Here is a 22,018-nt window from a genome sequence, read left to right as displayed (position 1 = left end):
TGACAATTTGGACGACATTTTCTTTACCGACTTCTTTGATAACAGTCTTCAATAGGTCGTATATATACTTGTGGTCTTTGATATGTTCGATGCACAACTGACTTAAGGAAGACCGTGCTCCCTTTAGAATAAACCATGAAATTAATAATACTTAATTTCGTGGGCCCTGTCCATCCATCTGACATTATTGTGCACCCATATGTCTTCCATTTATCTCTTTGTTGGTTCACATAAGCTTCCATTTCTCTGTACTCCATTTCCAAGTACTTGTTCTTTATGTCAAATGGAGATGGAGGTTCGATTCCCATTCCTACACTTCATATAAAAAAAATATGTAAAACATGTCACAAAAGACTATATTTACTAAAAGTATAGCACAATATAACATTTCAAAAATTAGTAATTACCAGCTTGTTGTGCACCAATAATCATATTCTTGAAGTGATGAGACTTTGCTTTTGCGGGTGCGACGCTCTCATAAATGAAGAATTTGCTAATTAAGCGTCCCATCGTTTCTTTAATTGCATCACCCTTGAATATATCTTTGATATTTTTTTGTTTTGCTGCAAAAGACTTGTAAAGCGAAGGGGCAATAGGGGGTGATTGTTGCGAATGTCGCATACTATGTGATTTTTGCATCATCGACGGTAATCCAGTAGACTGTGAAGACTCCCCCATTTTGCGTTTGCTTCCTACAATATTCTCATTTGTTCACGTTCCCATTCTGATGCTTTCGAGGCACGAACTGCAGATCGATACGCATCCCGCTCATCTGGGTGCATATCTGCCGGATACATATACACATCTTCATTCTCAACATCTTCATCATCATCTTCGTCTACCAAATGTGTATGATGAGTCCCCATTGTGCCACGTAATTCAGCACGAATGTTTTCAATATCAGCATTTTTCTTTGCTTTTGCTTTTGTTTTGTCACGCACTAGGAATCGTATCTCTTCTTTCACTTCGGGCGGCACACTCGAACACTTTTTGGTGTTGTTATGCGGGTCGTTATGCATTAAATGGAACTTGAATCGCGTGATGCCTCCACTTTTCATCACCAACCCACAAAAATTACAAATTGTTCCATTTCGGTTACCCTCAATTGGTAAACAATACTTCCAAGTCGGATCTCGCCCTGGCAGGGCAGAACCACCTTCACTAGCCATGCTAAATCTATTGCAATAAAAATACACTTGAATGTGATTTCAATGTAAACAAAAATCAAGTCAATATTTAAATTTAAATATATGAGAAATGTACAAAATAATGATAAAGAATGAACATAGTTGATATTCCATATATTTAATTAAACTAATTAAATAATTTAGCTAAGTTAATTTTTTGAATCTAAATCTAATTCTATGAAAAATTTACTAAATTAAAAATTAATCATAATTGGATATGAAACTAAATCATGATAATCATAAAAATTGAACATATTTAATATTCCATATATAGTAGTTCATGTTAATTAAACTAATTAAATAATTTAGCTAAGTTAATTTTTTAAATCTAAATCTAATTCTATGAAAAATTTACTAAATTAAAAATTAATCATAATTGGATATGAAACTAAATCATGATAATCATAAAAATTGAACATATTTAATATTCCATATATAGTAGTTCATGTTAATTAAACTAATTAAATAATTTAGCTAAGTTAATTTTTTAAATCTAAATCTAATTCTATGAAAAATTTACTAAATTAAAAATTAATCATAATTGGATATGAAACTAAATCATGATAATCATAAAAATTGAACATATTTAATATTCCATATATAGTAGTTCATGTTAATTAAACTAATTAAATAATTTAGCTAAGTTAATTTTTTAAATCTAAATCTAATTCTATGAAAAATTTACTAAATTAAAAATTAATCATAATTGGATATGAAACTAAATCATGATAATCATAAAAATTGAACATATTTAATATTCCATATATAATAGTTCATGTTAATTAAACTAATTAAATAATTTAGCTAAGTTAATTTTTTAAATCTAAATATAATCTATGAAAAATTTACTAAATTAAAAATTAATCATAATTGGATATGAAACTAAATCATGATAATCATAAAAATTGAATATATTTAATATTCCATATATAGTAGTTCATGTTAATTAAACTAATTAAATAATTTAGCTAAGTTAATTTTTTAAATCTAGATCTAATTCTATGATAAATTTACTAAATTAAAAACTAATCATAATTGCATATGAAAAAAAATCCCAATAATCATAAAAATTGAATATATTTAATATTCCATATATAGTAGTTCATGTTAATTAAACTAATTAAATAATTTAGCTATGTTAATTTTTTAAATCTAGATCTAATTCTATGATAAATTTACTAAATTAAAAACTAATCATAATTGCATATGAAAAAAAATCTCAATAATCATAAAAATGAACATATTTCATATTCAAAATATACTAGTTCATGTTAATTAAATTAATTAAATGTGAAACTAAATCACAAATAATTATCTAAAATAAACTTATCAATTTATAATTAAATGATCAAATTAACCTAAGTCAATTTAATAAAAATATACAAATTAATTACTATTGAATATAAAAATAACATTAAATCATACCTTAAGATTGAATAATTGAGCAACCTTGAGAGAGCAAATGAAGAATGAAAGCAAAAATGGGTGAAATTGATGGATAAATAGCTATTTATAGAAGCAATTTGGGCCAAAATAGCCGTTGGAACACCAATTTACCGTTGAAATTCAAATATGGCCGTTGGATCACAAGCTGGGACAAATCTGGCCGTTAGATCACATTCAGAACGTTGGAATCGCATCTGGGCCCTTGGATCAACGCGGGCGTGATCTGGGTCGTCAGATCGCGCTGGAGAGAGGGGGAGAAAAATCGCCAAAAAGTCGGCGATTTATCGCCGAAATATCGCCGATTTATCGGTGATTTTCCACGGCCTCAGGCGATTTCAGCAAAAAATCGCCGATTTATCGGTTTTCACCGATATATCGCCGATTTATTGGCGATTTATTGCCGATTTTTTCCGAAAAATCGTCCGGCGATATTTCTCCTCCAAATGCCGTGTCGCCGCCGCCCGATACACGATATATCGGCGATATTTCGCCGATATTTCGCGATATTTTCCTCCATGCCATGAAGGAATGCTGTCTTCACATCTAACTGCTCAAGGTGTAAGTTTTCTGCAGCCACCATTCCCAGTACAAGTCTGATTGTTGACATCTTCACAACTGGAGAAAATATCTCTGTGTAATCAATGCCCTCCTTCTACTGGAACCCTTTAACAACTAATCTGGCCTTGTAACGTTTGCTACCATCATGTTCATTTTTTATTCTGTATACCCACTTGTTGTGCAAAGCCTTCTTTCCTACTAGCAATTGAGTTAGTTCCCATGTCTGATTCCTCAATGGGGAATCCATCTCATCCTTCATAGCTAACTTCCACTTGCTTGAATTATCATCTTGCAAGGCTTCATCATAACACTCTGGCTCACCACCATCAGTCAACAAGAGATAATTTTAAACAGGTGAATAACGCTACGGAGGTCTAATGTTCCTGGAAGATCTGCGAACTTCAGCTACAGGTGTACTCGGATCTACTTGTGAATTTACATTCTTCTTGTCTTCTTCACCCCATTTTTGGACAATACTTTTAGTCAATTCATCTAAGTTGACAAACTTAGATTTCTTTTTATCTATCTTTGTAATATCTGACACAACAGTTGACCTGTCCTTGTACACATTTCTACTTTTGATGATTTTCTTGTTTTGTTCATCCCAAAACCTATAGCCAAATTTCTCATCACCATAGCCAATGAAAAAACATATATTTGACTTTGCATCAAGTTTACTACGAGCATGAGAATCAATATGAATATAAGAAACACAATAAAAAACTTTTAAATGTGAACTTCACCTCTTTACCCCTCCAAATCTCCTCAAGAAGTCTGAACTCCATGGGAACTGATGGTCCTCGGTTTATCAGGTAAGTTGCAGTGCTAACAGCATCAGCCCAAAAAGTTTTTGGTAGTCCAACATGCAACCTCATACTTCTAGCACGCTCATTGAGAGTTCTATTCATGCGTTTAGCCACACCATTCTGCTGTGGTGTCCCAGGAATAGTCTTTTCCATCCTAATTCCCTGTGCAGCACAATACTCACTAAACCCTCCATCTATGTACTCTCCTCCATTATCTAACCTCAAACATTTTACTTTCAAACCTGTTTCTATCTCAACCATGGTCTTCCACTTCTTAAAAGTTTCAAATACATCAGATTTATTTTTCAGAAAATAAACTCATACCTTTCTGCTTGAGTCATCAATAAAAGTGATGTAGTACCTTGAACATCTAAGGGATGCAACCAAAGAAGGCCCTCACAAATCAGTGTGTACTAGTTCGAATTTTTCAGTCTTCAGTGTCTTGCCAGTTTTCAAAAAGCTCACATTTTTTTGCTTTCCTAAGATGCAACTTTCACACATGTCAAAATCAATGGACTTCAATTCTGATAGTTTTCCTTTTGACAACAACATCTTCATCCCTTTCTCACTCATGTGACCAAGTCTGCAGTGCCATAGGCTTGTATCAGTACTTGCATCAACAACTGCAATTGTGCCTCTTGGACTTGAGGTCATATATAGAGTACCAGTCTTCTTTCCACGAGCTAATACCCTAGCTCCCTTTGCAATCTTCCAAGTACCACCAACAAATAGTATTGCATGTCCTTCATCATCAAGTTGTCCAACAAATATCAGATTCCTCCTCATGTCAGGAATATGTTGAACCTTCTTCAGTAACCAAACAGACCCCTTGGGCAATGATATCCAAACATCTCCTAAACCCACAACATCCAAGGTTGAACCATCAGCCAAATATACCTACCCAAAATCACTTGCGACATAATTCTGTATGATTTCTCGGTGTGGAGTGGTATGAAACGAAGCTCCTGAATCCAAAACACAATCATCAAGTGGACTGTCTACTGTAAGAAGTAATGCATCCTATACATCTTCTGTTACAGCATTAGCAGAATCATTTTCATTCTTCTTCTTAGGATTTTTGCATTGTCTTTTAAAATGACCCGTTTTCCCACAGTTCTAGCATTGTACTTGTTGGCCTGATCTAGATTTACTTTTGTTCCGATTAGAATTTTTGGATTTTGATCTACCCCAGTTTGAATTTCTGTCATTACCTCTGCCTTTTGTTCAAGGTTTAGAGCAAAACTAGATTCTGAGGTTTCGCCTGCATCTCTTCGACGAATCTCCTCAGCCAGAATTAAATCTCATATATCATTGTACTTGAGCTTTTCCTTTCCCGTAGAATTGCTTACTGTCATCCTCATTGCCTCCCAACTGTTTGGCAAAGAAGCCAAGACAATCAGAGCACGAATCTCATCATCAAAATCAATTTCTACAGACGACAATTGATTTGTGATTATATTAAATTCATTCAGATGTTGTGCTACTGATGCATTCTCTGCCATCTTCAAATTGAACAGTTTCTTCATCAGATGCACCTTATTGTTTGTAGATGACTTTTCATACATGCTAGACAAAGCCTTCATCAGATCTGTTGTGGTCTTCTCATTTACAACATTGTGTGCAACAGACCTAGACAAAGTTAACCTAATAACTCCTAGAATCTGTTTGTTAAGAAGTGCCCATTCCTCAACCTTCATACTCTCAGGTTTTGTCCCCAAAAGAGGCAAATGCAATTTCCTCCCATAGAGATAATCTTCAATCTGCATCCTCCAATACGCAAAGTCCGTGCCATCGAACTTTTCTATTCCAGACATTTTTCCTGCTTCCTCTACCATTGCTCTCACTCAAACCTAACCCTAGGCTTTGATTCCAGTTGAAGGGAATTAAACCGAATTCCCAACCTATGAGAAACAAAAATAGAGAAAACACACGCCAAAGAAAAAAACAATCAAACGCACAAGACAGTATTTACGTGGTTCGGCAATTTGCCTACATCCACAGAGTTGCAGGGATATCACTATTATCAAGGAAGAATACAGAGTATAATCACAGCGGCTACAATATTTTCTCTCTATATATAACATGGCAACCACACCACACTAAAAAACCTTAATTACAAAAGGTGGTTCCACAGTGGGCTAAACGGGCCCAACAGGCCTCAGTAAATCTCCCATTAAAAAGCCATGTAATATTATTCGGGTCGGGTTGTCAAACCGGATCAAACAAAACTAAGCTCCACAAAGCCTAACACACATCCCTTACGGGGTTGGAAGTGCATCATATTTCTTCATGAAAGATACGCCACTTAATTTATTCCAAAGACGGGTTTACTTCCTTGAACTCAAGTGCATCAAGTCTCTTTAAGTAGGCCAATTTTAAAAATAAATATCAGTATTTATTATTTTGTCATTTATTTTTCTACTATTTTAAGTTTATAATGTAAATGCATAAACACCCTAGTTCAAATTTAATAAAAATACTTTTAGAAGCAAACTCCATGTAAACCCAAAGTATGATTTTTCAGTTTTAATTATAAAGCAATAGCTTTTATTAAAAATTTTATGAAAAAGTTTGTTAAAGTAAAATTATTAAAAATAAAAATTTCAAATATATATATATATATATATATATATATATATATATATATATATATATATATATATATTTAGTATTATCAACATGGAAAAACAAAATCCGACTCTTTTGATCTCAAACCAAGAAAATTTTAAAATTGTCACAACTAGATCAATACACAAGATAAGCTTGAAGTTTTTCAACTCAAAGAACTTTATTTCATAAGTATATCAATGAAAGAAATTTAACCACAAATACTATAATTTCTTTTTAATTCACACTTCGAGTTTTAAAATTTTTTTACAGAAAAATATAACAAGAGTTTTTTATAGCAAGAGAATTCTTTTGGGTGTAATTAGGTTTTTAAGTTTTGAAAGTTTAGAATTTTAGTGTCTGTTTGGTAATTGTTTTTAAAAATAGTTTTCTATTCTTTATAACAAAAAGTAGGAAAATACATTTGGTAACTAGAACAATGTTTTGTTCTTAAAAATAGAAAATATGATATTTTCAGATAACAACTTTTAGTTGTTTTCAATTATTTTTCTCAAAGTTGTTTTAAAAAATAATGGTATAAATACTTAAAAATAAAGCATTACATATAAAAGTCATTTTCAAAATATATTTAAAAATATAGAAAATAGATTAAAAATATTTCAGGTTCCTGACATACATTTGTTTTACAAAATATTAGATAACAATTTTTAAAAAACCGTTACTAAAAATTGTTTTTCAAAACTATTTTTGAAAATAATTATCAAACATGCCCTAAACACACCTTGGAATATACTAAATTGATATCCATCTTATCATGGAAGTAGAGGCATGTGCTACTCCATCTTATTATGGAATTAGGCATGTGTGGCACATTACTAAAACACATTAATCAAATACATTTTTCTTGTGTTTGTCTATGTTTTATCATTAGTGATGTCATATAATACTAGGTTACAACATTTGAATAATATTGTCTTGTAATTTGTATACATAAAAACATTATGTTAAATTAATTGAGAATTTAAATTCCTATATTAATAATATTATTTTACTCAATTCAAGAAACTTGATTCAACACCATGAAAGGTGATCCTAGATTGAAAGACTTGACCAAAAAGTTAAGTTAGGGCAGATGTGAGTTAGATTTCTAACTTACCTAAGTTGTGATTTATTGACTTTTCATTTGAAATTAAGCTATTTTCAACTTTGAATTTCAAGATATTATAATTAAGTCACTCTTATTACTTAAAACATATTCAAATTTTAAACTTTGTTGAGATTAAGGCGATTAAGACATTTTTGATAATTGAACAAAATAAAATCATTATGGTTTGATATATTTTTTTAAAGTAGATTAAAAAAAAAACTATTTTGTTAATCGAATGCACATGGACGTCGTTTTCAATCCAATTGAAATGTATTTAATTCGTTATTGTTAACCTATCGTAAAATTCGATTGATATGATCAAGATTAAGAATGTTTTAGTACTTGACAAAAAAATTTGTATTTTTTTTATTATCCTTAAATAAAAATAAAAGAAAAAAAAATCATTCGAGAATGTAAAATTTGGTGGAATGAAAATCTTAAAACCATTTCCATCCCAATGGAAATGCTTCTAGTTTCACTAGTAGTGAAAATTTATGATATTTTGGATAAAATGGTAGAAAGAGTAGGAGGGATGGATGAGCAGCACCGCCAAGGAGCGAAAGAGCGTAAAAGAAGGGAAAATCTTCTTTGGGAGAATCTTAGAAGAAATCATGCGTGGACGGCTGAGATTAAAAGGAGGAAGCCTTTTTTGCCAAATATGGGCCATGCAGAGCCGCGCCATGGTGTGCAGTGTGCTTGGCTAACCCTCGTGTCTCTTCCAAAAAAATTTAATATAATAAAACCAAAGTATTTGAGGCGAAAGAAACGGGTTGGGAACGCAGGCGGAGGGGAAGAAAAAAACTTATAATAATAAACAAAAAAGAAAAAGAAAAAGAAAAGAAAAAACCCAAGCAGCTGCGCTCTTCTCTTTTCCCTCTTCTCGTCTCAACACTCTCTCTAGACTTGGCTCCTCTTTCTCTCCGGGCTTGCCCCAATTCGGGTGATTGGATCTGTCATTTCTGTAATTTTCTCATCTGGATCTCTCTAATTCAGCTGTGAATCGAGCAATTTTGGTTATTGACTTTAATTTTCTGGAGAAAATTAGGGCGAGAAAGTGAGGGGAAATGAAGATTCCCTGCTGTTTGGTGTGCCAGACTCGGTACAACGAGGAGGAGAGGGTTCCCTTGCTGCTTCAATGCGGTCATGGCTTCTGCAAGGAGTGTCTCTCTCGATTGTTCTCTGCATCTCCCGATACCAACCTCTCTTGCCCCCGCTGCCGCCACGTGTCGTCCGTGGGGAACTCCGTTCAGGCGCTGAGGAAGAACTACGGCGTCCTCGCGCTAATCCAGTCATCCTCCGCGCCGTCCTCGGCGTTCGACTGCGATTTTACAGATGAAGACGAGGACAACGAGGACGAGCTTGTTAACGAAGAGGAGGAGGACGACGAGTCACACCGGCGCCGCCGATGCAGCCGCGGCTCGTACACGTCGAGCTCCAGCTGTGGACCGGTGATCGAGCTGGCGTCGCACCAGGACTTGAGGCTGGTGAAGCGGATTGGGGAAGGGCGGCGCGCCGGAGTGGAAATGTGGGCGGCTGTGCTCTCCGGCGGGTCAGGGCGGTGCCGCCACGGTGTGGCGGCTAAGAAGGTGGTGGTCGGGGAGGACACTGATTTGGGTTGGGTGCAGAACCGACTCGATAATTTGAGGCGTGCATCAATGTGGTGTAGAAATGTGTGCACTTTCCATGGAGCTACGAAAATGGAGGGTTCTCTTTGTCTGATAATGGATAGATGTAATGGTTCCGTTCAGTCCGAAATGCAGCGCAATGAAGGGCGGCTTACTTTGGAGCAAATCCTGAGGTTTTGTTCTCTTGCTTGCTTGTTTATTGGATGAATTATTTGAATTTTATGATTTTCATTTGTGTGTGAACTTCATGTACTGGAACATAAATCTTTACTTGATGCATGCAAGGGATTGTTTGGAAAACATAACTGACTCTGATTTTAGATGTTACAAAGAAATTGGATCTAGGGTTTGAGATAGTGACTTCTGATAGTGAATCTGTGTTTTGTTTGAGGGTTTCAATGTTAACATTATTGAACATTTACATGCATGCTAAATTATTATAAATTGAATAACTTTTCACTTTGCTTTCACCAGAGGGCCAGCAGCAAAATGGGGAAGTGTTACATTTGTTTGCCTTATACTTGTTATTTTGAGTCTATTGATGACAGCTGCAAATTTTGGATGTCTGTTTGCCTTGTTAATTTGTGTCTATACGACAGTGGTAAATGGGAAAAGTGCTACACTTATTTTCCGTGTACTTGTTATTTAGTGTGTATAAACGGCAGCGATGAACTGGGAAGTTTAAGATTTGTTTGCCTACCTTTTACTTGTTTTTTGGTGTGTATAAACGACAGCGATGACCTGGGAAGTGTTAGATTTGTTTGCCTACCTTTTACTTGTTCTTTTGTGTGCATAAACGACAGCGATGAACTGGGAAGTGTTAGATTTGTTGCCTACCTTTTACTTTTTATTTTGTGCCGATTAACGGCAGCAGCGAAGCAAACTAAAAAGTGATACATTTTCTTGGCTTTTAATCATTATTCTGTGTTTATAAACAACTATGATGAATGGGGAATATGTTACATTTATTTGCCTTGTTCGTTTGTGTCTATAAACGACAGTGTCATATGGGGAAAGTGTTACATTTTATTTGCCTGTTACATTTTTTTTTCTGTAAATGACATTGCTGAATGAGTAAATTGTTAATCTTGCTTGGTGCAGTGACAGGACGCTCTGCATGCATTGGAGCTTAGGTGAAATTGGCTGTCATTTGGTGCCATGACAGCTATACCAATGCATGCGGAGATGAGGTGAAGAGCGTTTTGCTATTTGAGCAACTGCTGTACAATGTGGCACAGATGTGAAATGGATTGTACATTTGGTGTCATAGCTAAAATATATAGTGTGGCCAGGCATGAAGGGCTCTACATCTTATTTGAGATGTTTCATTATGTAGTTTCTCTCCTCATGCACTTGTTCGTGCATGTTGAATGCATTTTCTTATGTGTATCACATGAGTAACAGATTACTTCATTGGTGTCATTTGCATAGCAACATTCAGAGTTAGTTTGGACTAGTTTTAATTTTCTCACCCTACTAGGATCACTCAATTATGAGGCTCAATTGGTGTACAATGCAAACCTGTGAGATTTTAAGAAGGTGGATCCAGTCAATGCACCAACTATCCATATTAATATTTTAAATATAGAAAAAGTCATTTATAGTAGGTCTTAGTTTGGAGATCAAGCTCATTAAATGTTTCAGAATAGGCTAATCTGGACTTCCACATAGAAATTCATAGAAGCTAAGAACATATCTTGATGGAGATGAGATGCTTATACGTTTTGGAATTGATAACAGCAAACTGTGCACATGGTGAGAATTCTCATCTCAGATTTTAGAGGGTGGAGAGAGAATGTTCTCTTAGAGTCTTTTATGGGAGAATGCAAGCAATGAGGGGTGAAGATCCAATGAGATGATTAATATCTTGACTTTTGACATTTCCTCTACAAACCAAACCTTATTGATTGAATTATAGGTTGAGAAGATTAGAGAAAAGTAGTGTTTTTGTTTGTATCAGAAAATGCAAATATTTATTCCGTAATATTGGGTGCCCAAATTAACTTCACATTTGAGGACTTTTGGGTTGCCAAGCAATTGCTTTAATTTCAAGATGAATATCTATAATGGTTGGAGCTTTCAACAGACTGTACTCCTTTCTTATTAGGCATATAAAATTTATTTAAGAGGCACACATTTGAACCATTAAAATCAAGCTATTTTGCCCAAAATTATAACCAATTTCGAGTTTATAATAAGCTGAAATGGTTATTATGTTGGGGATAACTCTTCACATGTTCACATTCTGAGTGCTTTTTGATCGCAGGTACGGGGCAGACATTGCACGAGGGGTGGCTGAACTTCATGCAGCAGGTGTTGTTTGTATGAATCTGAAACCATCCAATCTTCTTTTGGATGCCAATGGTCATGCAGTGGTTTCTGATTATGGACTTCCAGCAATTTTGAAGAAACCTGCCTGCAGGAAAGCTCAATCAGAGTGTGATTCCTCTGGAATCCATTCATGTATGGATTGTACAATGCTCAGTCCACACTACACAGCCCCAGAGGCATGGGAACCACCAGTAAAGAAGCCGTTAAATATATTCTGGGATGATGCAATTGGTATATCTCCTGAGTCTGATGCTTGGAGCTTTGGCTGTACATTGGTGGAAATGTGCACTGGTTCCATCCCGTATGTAACACTTCATTTACTCTCTCCTTATCCCTCCCTTCTAATGGTAGAGTTGCTTAACAACAAAATTATATTCTTTGTGCAGGTGGGCTGGTTTAAGTGCAGAGGAAATCTATCGAGCTGTTGTCAAGTCTCGCAGACAACCTCCTCAATATGCAGGTGTAGTTGGTGTTGGAATACCTAGGGAATTGTGGAAGATGATTGGTGAATGTCTACAATTCAAGGCATCCAAAAGACCAACTTTTAATGCAATGTTAGCAACATTTCTCCGTCACTTGCAAGAGATACCTCGCAGCCCTCCTGCGAGCCCTGAGAAGTAAGAATTCTAATTTCTAATCATGCCATATTTTAGTTTTTTATTAAGACGCTTTTATACTAGTTGAAAGTAATGTTTTAAAAAGGCAAAAGTCAATCCTTAGTCATTTTGCTGAAATGAGGTAAGGTGTTAGCCAACAAAATGAGGTGAGGTGTAAGCCTCCAGATAGAAACTTAAACACAAAAGGAAAAAATAATAAATAATAACAAATAAAAGTAAAGAAAAAAACTCAAAAAATTAGAAAAATGCTAGTAAATCACTAAAGACATAATGACAAGAAAACCATAATATATACTAAGAAAATTGATTGTTTGTCATTTTTAATAGTCTCTAATTAGTTTCTCTTTTTGTAAAATTCAACTTTCTTGTGGCCCTATCAAATAGTCTTCACTCTTCAGCACTACCTTCAATACCACTATTGGATCCTCCATGGAATTGTCCTTATATCTAATTTCTTTTCTCCTTCAGTGTATTGTCTATCCATTCCTCTTCATCATCCATCAATTGCATTGAATCTTTCAATAATAAGATAACGATTATGTATTAGTCCAACCACAACCACACCTAAAAGCTTGTATATTCCTTCCTGCTTTCCATATGGTCCAACTTGTATATTTCTTCTTCTAAATCTTTCTTTCTTTTTGTCATATTTTTTTTTCAAAAGCTAAATGAAAGGCAACTAACTTTAATTTTGTAAAAAGTTCAATACAAGCCTTCAAGCCAAAGCAATCGCAACAGCCCACAAAAGCACAAAACCCATTGAATATTAGGTCTTAAGGCACTTATTAAATATATATCAGAGACACTAAAGCCCCAAACTCATTAAAATCTATTTAATTTTTTTTTTTCATAGGTAAAAAAAAATTTGAGGCTATTTAATATTTGATGCCAAAGACACTAAAGCCCCAAACTCATTAAAATCTATTTAATATTTGAGGCTCAAACCTCAATATTCTCGAGGGCTAATCCATTGCATGTTGCCTTGAGGCAAGCTTCTAGGTGTTAGGTCTCAATAGCCTTTCAAGACATTGGTCGAGATATCTTTATTTTATTGGAAGTGACATCTCTGGAACTCTAGGTGAGACTGTTGGAGCAAGAAGCAACTTAGCAGCTGCTTCTGCTTTGATTGGTCTTCAAAAGCAGATATTTAGATGTGTGCATGTGCAAGTGCTAATATGTCAGCTATTTAACCTGACCTTATATATTTTACTTGGTTTGCTTATCATTATGTTTTTTGTGGAAATACAGTGAATTTCCCAGACCTCCTGGAACAAATGTGTCAGAACCAGCGCCTGCACCTTTGGAGGTTTTCCAGGATAATCCCAACCATCTACATCAACTTGTATCTGAAGGGGATTTGAATGGTGTAAGGTTAGTAAATTTTGGTACCTACTTGTGCTAGATCTGTATTTGGAGTATCTTTGGTTCTGTTTCTGATGTTCTCCTCCCTTTCTTTGTTTGTACAGAGATTTGCTTGCAAAGGCTGCTTCAGGAGGCAGTAGCATCTCAATTTATTCTCTATTTGAAGCACAAAATTCTGATGGCCAAACTGCTCTCCACTTGGCTTGTAGACGTGGAAGTGCAGAACTTGTTGAGGCAATTTTGGAGCACAGAGAGGCAAATGTGGATGTCCTGGACAGAGATGGGGATCCTCCCCTAGTTTTTGCTTTAGCAGCTGGATCGCCAGAATGCGTTCAGGCTCTCATCAGAAGAGGTGCAAATGTCAGATCTAGGTTGAGGGAAGGCTTTGGTCCATCAGTTGCTCATGTCTGTGCCTTCCATGGCCAACCTGATTGCATGCGTGTAGGTTTTTCCTCAATTACTGGTATTCATGATTCTTCTTCTCAGTTATTCCTCTTCAAATTTTTGTTTTGATATGTGCGTATATTTTCTTCTTTTTTTAATGACAACAGGAGCTACTGTTGGCTGGAGCTGATCCAAATGCAGTGGATGATGAAGGTGAATCTGTGCTGCACAGGGCAATCGCCAAGAAATATACAGATTGTGCCCTTGTCCTTTTGGAAAATGGGGGCTGTGAGTCTATGGCTGTTCTGAATTCCAAAACTCTGACGTGAGTATAGTACTGCCATCCCTTTCCTAAATCTTTTTCTCTCTCTCTCTACCACTTCACCAATTAGTGGCTTTATTATTTTTTTGTCATGTTTTTTTTTTTTATCTTTTCTTCTTTAATAGTTTGAAACATCACACTTCTATTAGAATTAAGGAAGAAATACAAGGAAGCATGAGGTATTCTTTGAGAACTAAAAGGAAAATATGAGGATCCAAAGCAAAACCAATAAAAACCATCCCAGAATCTTAAAGATCCTCTAGGAATACATAAAAAAATTCTATGAACTTTATTGTATCTAGGGCATATTATTCTTTATATGTTATCTTTTATTTTAGTAAGTTGCTTGTTGTGCTGCGCCCTAAATATTTGAATATTCCAGACCTTTGCACTTGTGCGTAGCAACATGGAATGTGGCTGTTGTCAGAAGGTGGGTAGAGGTGGCATCTCCTGAAGAGATCGCTGAGGCAATTGATATACCAAGTGCAGTTGGCACTGCACTGTGTATGGCAGCTGCTTTAAAGAAGGATCATGAAATTGGTAAAGCTAGATCTCAGAATTTTGAGGCTTTTTCAAATGTAATTAGATGGCAACCATCATTCAGAAACTGTCATGAGCTTTGTTTCATCAATTAGTGCCATTCTTAAATTTCATTTTCAGCTATATTTCTTTTCATGTTTATTAAAAACTGATCATCACCCCTAACTAAGTTGGTGATTTATTCGGGTTCTAAGGATTGATGAAAAGGTTTGAATAGTAAGATGCCTGCTCAACAGCCATATTGTGGACATCCAGTATAACACTTACATTTGAAACATAGTTAATGGAAACTGGATCAAGATTTCTTTTTCCCTTTTTTTTCCTTGTGCATATGTGTGTGTCTGTGTCCCTAATTAGCACTAAAATCTCTATTTATGCTTCCCACATTTCCTTATAAGCTCATTTTTCTCTTCCATCATTTTCCCAAATCAATATTGGCTATTAATAGTTCCATTGTTGTGGACCCTCATTGCTCCATCAGTGATTAAATATTTGTATTGTTGATGATTACTGCATTTTTTTTATTTTTTTATTTTTTTATTTTTTGAAGGGAGGGGGGCACGGAGTTTGGTTTTATTTAGGGTAATAAATAATTGGAATTTGGCTCCTTGCATGGCTCACTTTTTTTTTTCTCTTATTAACTTCTTTTATTTCCTTTAGTGATTGCACCTTTTTTTTAAAAAAAAAATTGATGCATATTTTACCTGTAGAGGGGAGAGAACTAGTACGGATATTGCTTACTGCTGGGGCAGATCCAACTGCTCAAGATGTGCAGCATAGGCGAACAGCTTTGCACACTGCTGCTATGGCTAATGATGTTGAATTGGTCAAGGTAAGCCAAATAGCTTCCCCTATATGATTGTGAATGTGACCATTTTTCTGTTGTAGGTAAGCCATATGCCATGTGCATGTTGTGGAGATATCTACACCTTCGGGATCTTCACTTTTCTTTTCTTTTTTCTGGTTGACATAATTGTTGTTTTGCAAATCTTTGAGTAGATTATTCTTGATGCTGGGGTCGACGTGAACATCCGGAATGTGCATAACACAATTCCCCTTCATGTCGCATTGGCCAGGGGTGCAAAATCATGCGTTGGATTGCTTTTATCTGCTGGGGCAAATTGTAACTTGCAGGTTCTTCACTCTCACTGTGTTAAAGTTCCATTATCACTAATTTGTGTACATATGTTTGGTTAAATTGCTGTTATTCATAGTTTATGAATGTTTAATTGGAAGAGATATTATGTGATGCTTAGATACATCATTATTTTGTATGCATGTTAGACTAATTTGCGATATGTTCTCAGTTACATAATCGAGATGAATGGTTTGCTTTATATTTCTGATAATGGTGCTTATGTTCTTGTAAATTTTGTATTTTCCTGTTGCTGGTAATAATCTATGATGATCTGAGGTGTGTTTGATTCTTTAACTGGTAATTTTTTTGGGCTGCTTCACTTATTGAAGCCATGTGACACTCGTACCATGAAAATTAACAGTACCTGCAATGGGTCTCTATATAATCAAACATATAAAAGACAAAAAGGAAACTTTACTTCAGTATGTTTCAGCATGTGACAGCCAAGTTCCTTCTGACCATGTACCAAAGACAAATTGGTTGAGGAACATGTTTGCACAGTCAGGTGTTTCCCTGTGCTGGTTTTCTGATTTTCTTTCCTTTACCTTTTCTTTTCTTCACACTCCCCTTTTGCCTACTGGAGACAAATGTTGAAAACAAGAGCTTTGTCCACCCACCATAAAAATAAAAAAATAAAATGAAAGAGGAAACAAAAAAAAATTAAGATGCATGTTAACTTCTATATTAACTCTTTCTTCTATCGTCCATGAGAAAATCTCTTCTTTTCTTACCCACTTATGGACCATGTGCTTGCTTATCATTAGCAGGATGATGAAGGTGACAACGCATTCCATATAGCAGCTGATGCAGCAAAAATGATACGTGAAAATCTTGAATGGCTCATTATCATGCTGAGGAATCCAGATGCTGCTGTTGAAGTTAGAAATCACAAGTAAGTACCAACTAGAAGAATTGAATCTTCATATGGCTTGGCTTCCCTGGCACACTAAAAGTTTCTTGTGTCTTTTGCTTTATTTATTTTAAATTTTTTTGTTTTAAAATATTCAACATTGTGACAAGGGATTTTTGTTTTCCCACAGTGGGAAGACATTAAGGGACTTTCTGGAGGCCCTTCCCCGGGAATGGATTTCTGAAGATCTAATGGAGGCACTCATGAATAGAGGGATTCATCTTTCTACTACAGTGTGAGGAAAAGAATTATATATAATTGTGTTGCCAGGAAATTTTAATGTTTGTGTATTTGATTATGAAAAAACATACATTAATTTTTGTTTTAATTTTCCATGGTGTTCAGATTTGAAATTGGAGACTGGGTGAAATTTAAAAGAAGTATATCTACTCCTTCATATGGGTGGCAAGGTGCGAAACATAAGAGTGTTGGCTTTGTGCAGAGTGTTCCAGACAGGGACAATCTAATTGTGGCATTTTGTTCTGGAGAGGCTCGTGTATTGGCAAATGAAGTTATAAAAGTGATTCCATTAGACAGGGGACAGCATGTGAAACTTAAACCAGATATCAAAGAGCCAAGGTTTGATTTCGAAGTAGTTGCTGACACAATATTGAGTTAGTTTACCACTTATATGATGTTTTCCTTATCACTATGGTAAATTGCTTACACTTAAGTTTAATCAAGCCAGTTTATGCCCATTTTATTTTGAAAACATGTTGGGTACCCCATTCACCATCAAAGTTTCATTGTTGAAGTCCCAAGGTGTATTATTCCTTTTTAAGGATATGATATCGTTTACTTGTTCTGAAAAGCTTATCAGCTAAAAAATCATTTGTTTAAGTAAAAGAATGGTCCTATTTGCTGATTCTTTGGGCATATATAGAAGGTTCAAGAATGCTGGATTCAAAGGATCAGCATTTACAGGCTCATCATGAATGGTTACTCTAGTAAAATCACTGTTCAGAAAATAAATTATTTAGATCAAATTTCATTAGACATTCTTCCGCGAATCTTATATCAAGCTTCTCTAGATGTGCATTGTCATGAAATATTTATATGTTGTTAGCTTTGTCAAAATACTTATTTTTAGAAATCAAAAGATGATGGAAATTTGGTTTTCAATTTGGCTTTGATTCGGATGGCATAGCCTGGATGGCGGTCATGTAAGAATTGTAATGGTTAACAAACCTGATAATTTGATTCTTGTGTAATGCTCCTGTTATACTGTTTTGGATGCTCAGAAATGTCCTGGAATAGGTTTTGATAAATGAGAGAATTTGTTCATTGTTTGCGAATCTGATATACCCTCAACTTTGTATCTGTCTACTAGTAAGTTTGTTTTATAACATGATATGTTCTTAGGTAGAAGCAGGAAGTGGAAAGGGACTTTTGTTAGTTTATGTTAATATTACTATTTTTCTCAGTTTCCAATCATTTCTGGTTCCATTAGCATAGGCATAGGCAAGAACGATGTGTTGCATGCTGCCTCGTATATTGTTTTTACTTAGGAGACACTATCACCAGAGGTATTGTAGTTTGGTTGCTTTTTGCATCATCTCTTATTTTTCTGAAAAATATGGCATGTCAGATGAGCTCATGTGACCCTTCTTGACTATTATGACATTATAATTCTATGATTCTTTTGTCATTTTGAAAGACTTAATAATTGTAAGGCATCTTCCAGTCAGCTTTTAGATTATCTGCTCATGCAGCAGGTTCTGTATATTCATAATCTTTAACTAGATTGCATGGCTAAAGATGGTAAGTGATTATTTTCTATTATCAGGTTTGGCTGGCGAGGCCAATCACGTGACAGCATTGGAACTGTTCTCTGTGTTGATGATGATGGGATTTTGCGTGTTGGGTTCCCCGGAGCATCCAGAGGATGGAAAGCTGATCCAGCTGAAATGGAAAGGGTAGAAGAATTTAAGGTTGGGGACTGGGTCCGTATTCGTCCCACTCTTACAACAGCAAAGCATGGACTTGGATCTGTAACCCCAGGGAGCATTGGTATAGTGTATTGTGTTAGACCAGATAGTAGCCTGTTGTTGGAACTGAGCTATCTTCCAAATCCATGGCATTGTGAACCAGAGGAGGTTGAGCCTGTTGTACCTTTCAGGGTAAGGAAGAGAAATTTTCCTTTTCTTGACAATGTTCCCCCTTCAGTTTATTTTTCCCCATACTAATTGTTATTTGGTTATTACAGATTGGTGACCGGGTATGTGTGAAGAGGTCTGTTGCAGAGCCTAGATACGCTTGGGGTGGTGAGACCCATCATAGTGTAGGAAGGATAAGTGGGATAGAGAATGACGGTCTCCTGATAATTGAAATACCAAAACGACCAATACCATGGCAGGCTGATCCTTCTGACATGGAAAAGGTTGAGGATTTCAAGGTGTAATATCTGGTTCTTTATTCTTTTTTTAATACTTAAATTGAAATATCCATGGTGGGATAAGATTAATCTTTTCTTGTGTAAATTGTTTTTTTTTTTCCTAACACAAGCAGGTTAGGGATTGGGTTAGAGTGAAAGCTTCAGTATCCTCCCCAAAATATGGGTGGGAGGACGTAACACGGAATAGCATTGGGCTAATCCATAGCTTGGAGGAGGATGGTGATGTGGGTATTGCTTTCTGCTTCAGGAGCAAGCCTTTCCGTTGTTCAGTGACAGATGTAGAGAAGATGCCTCCCTTTGAAGTGGGACAAGAGATTCATGTGATGCCATCCATTTCTCAGCCACGGCTTGGATGGTCAAATGAAACTGCTGCTACTGTTGGAAAGATAGTAAGAATTGACATGGATGGGGCTTTAAATGTAAGCATGCTTTATCTCTTGTTTATTTAAATTTCTTGTATGAGGAGATGGCTACTGTTGTTGACTACCTGTTGCCTATCACAATGCGCCATGCCAAGGTACAGGGTGCTGGTGGCGTTTCACTGAGACTCCTGTGGGTGTTTTTAGTTATTCATGTGTTCTGCTTCTACTTAAAATGATGGTAGCACCCACACCTTTTTAGTATCATCGGATGGTGCATTGTGATTGGCAGCTTCAACTATTGTAGAAACTAATAGCTTGTTTATTTAGTCTTTAGCCCCTTCTTCTTTTCTTTCTTTTGTTTCTTTTTTCGTAAGTATGCTGATAGATAAGGAGCCAATTTTGATGATTTTTACATAGGTGAAAGTACCTGGCAGACTTAGCTTGTGGAAAGTTTCTCCTGGAGATGCAGAGAAGCTTTCAGGATTTGCAGTTGGTGATTGGGTACGTTCAAAACCCAGCCTGGGAACTAGACCAAGTTATGACTGGAACACTTTTGGGAAAGAAAGTTTAGCAGTTGTGCATAGCATACAGGATACTGGTTATCTGGAGTTGGCTTGCTGTTTCCGTAAAGGGCGATGGATTACACATTATACAGATGTTGAAAAGGTTCCTTGCTTCAAAGTTGGGCAGCATGTTCAGTTCCGGAGTGGATTGCATGAGCCAAGGTGGGGCTGGAGAGGGACGCGATCTGATTCACGTGGTGTTATAACTAGTGTGCATGCTGATGGAGAAATGAGGGTGGCGTTTTTTGGTCTTCCAGGATTGTGGAGAGGTGATCCTGCAGATTTTGAGATAATGCAGCTGTTTGAAGTGGGAGAGTGGGTGAGAATAAGAGATGATGCTGGTAGCTGGAAAACCATAGGGGCAGGTAGCATTGGCATTGTACAAGGTATAGGCTATGAAGGAGATGAATGGGATGGAACCATTTCTGTTGGGTTTTGTGGGGAGCAAGAAAGATGGGTGGGGCCTACTTCCCATCTTGAAAGTGTGGAAAGGCTCATGGTTGGGCAGAAGGTTAGAGTTAAACTCTCTGTGAAACAACCAAGGTTTGGGTGGTCAGGCCATAGTCATGGAAGCATTGGGACCATATCAGCCATCGATGCTGATGGAAAGCTGAGAATATATACTCCAGCAGGCTCAAAAGCATGGATGCTGGATGCAGCAGAAGTGGAGCTGGTGGAGGAAGAGGAACTTGGAATTGGAGACTGGGTTAGGGTTAGGGCATCAGTCTCGACCCCTACTCACCATTGGGGAGAAGTCAGTCATGCAAGCATTGGTGTGGTCCATCGGATGGAAAATGATGAGCTATGGGTGGCATTCTGCTTCATGGAGAGATTATGGCTTTGCAAGGCTTGGGAAATGGAAAAAGTTCGGCCTTTCAAAGTAGGGGATAGAGTGAGGATCAGAGAAGGGCTGGTGACCCCGCGGTGGGGCTGGGGAATGGAGACACATGCAAGCAAAGGGCAGGTGGTGGGAGTAGATGCCAATGGGAAATTGAGGATTAAGTTCCAGTGGAGAGAAGGGAGGACTTGGCTAGGAGATCCAGCAGATATTGTTCTTGATGAGACCATACCTGGCACTACTGGCACTTTATGATAACCTTATCTTTCAGTTCATTACACAGACTTTTGGTTTCGGGCCTCTCGCTCATTCATCAGGGAAGTGAAAGTGGGAGCGGCTGCTGCTGCTAGTGGGATTGTGCGCTATGCAGTTGAAGTTGCTTGGAAATTATACGATCATTGTAAGTGTATGCTGCGATGATGGTATAGTTTATTTATTGTCAATAAACAGAAAGAGCAGAGAGATGGATAGTGAGGAGAACTTGGCTTGCCTTACTGTTAATGATAGGATACAAGAGCAGCCAAGAAAGAGATAGGAGTAGGCCATTTTTATTTCATAGATAAATGACCTTTTTTCCGGTATATATATGGTTATATTTTTCTTCTGTACAAATTTGAACCCTATGATATCCAGAGCTATTACCTTTTTTTCTTCCTTTTTTCCCCTGCTTTATTATTTTTCTTTTTTCTTCTCTTCCTGGTCTTTAACACCTAGATGGATCACCCCCACCGACACTGCTTCATTCCATCTTCCAACACAACCGACTGGCTGCGCCCAACAGATCTGCCCAACCAAACTCGACAGCAGGTTCACAATTCTTTGGATCATGTTGGCAAAAGCAACATCTGATGCTAGTGTCTGTTGCCATTTTTGGAGTTCATATTTCAAGAATAGTCTTATAGCGTCGCGTCAATTAAAT

At 36.4% G+C, this 22,018-nt stretch overlaps 1 protein-coding gene across 2 annotated transcripts; it reads left to right on the top strand.

The window, feature by feature from the left end:
• The first annotated feature begins 8,534 nt into the window (after positions 1-8,534).
• Positions 8,535-21,753, top strand: LOC117928143 (E3 ubiquitin-protein ligase KEG). 2 transcript variants are annotated; one of them, XM_034848012.1, is made up of 17 exons: positions 8,535-8,673; positions 8,758-9,510; positions 11,604-11,969; positions 12,055-12,285; positions 13,534-13,656; positions 13,752-14,088; positions 14,199-14,356; positions 14,736-14,893; positions 15,604-15,725; positions 15,893-16,027; positions 16,796-16,923; positions 17,072-17,176; positions 17,287-17,520; positions 18,728-19,061; positions 19,148-19,336; positions 19,450-19,755; positions 20,116-21,753. In XM_034848012.1, exons 2-17 carry the CDS (start codon positions 8,777-8,779, stop codon positions 21,352-21,354), a joined length of 4,899 nt encoding a protein of 1,632 aa, XP_034703903.1. In that variant the 5' UTR covers positions 8,535-8,673; positions 8,758-8,776; the 3' UTR covers positions 21,355-21,753. The 2 variants fall into 2 exon arrangements, with proteins under 2 accessions (XP_034703903.1, XP_034703904.1); XM_034848013.1 differs by having other exon boundaries at positions 8,535-9,510; positions 16,799-16,923.
• The last annotated feature ends 265 nt before the right edge of the window (positions 21,754-22,018 follow it).

The sequence above is a fragment of the Vitis riparia genome, chromosome 13, assembly GCF_004353265.1.
Source record: "Vitis riparia cultivar Riparia Gloire de Montpellier isolate 1030 chromosome 13, EGFV_Vit.rip_1.0, whole genome shotgun sequence".
Classification (NCBI taxonomy): Eukaryota; Viridiplantae; Streptophyta; class Magnoliopsida; order Vitales; family Vitaceae; genus Vitis; species Vitis riparia.
Note: the sequence above shows the minus strand (reverse complement) of the source record. Positions and strands in the feature narration are given on the sequence as shown.

Bases quoted from the DNA above. Each gene is read 5' to 3' on its own strand.
- LOC117928143 (XM_034848012.1), top strand. From the start codon at position 8,777: ATGAAGATTCCCTGCTGTTTGGTGTGCCAGACTCGGTACAACGAGGAG. The intron at 12,286-13,533 runs GTAAGAATTCTA...GTGGAAATACAG, and splicing joins CCTCCTGCGAGCCCTGAGAA to TGAATTTCCCAGACCTCCTG. The intron at 19,062-19,147 runs GTAAGGAAGAGA...TGGTTATTACAG, and splicing joins AGCCTGTTGTACCTTTCAGG to ATTGGTGACCGGGTATGTGT.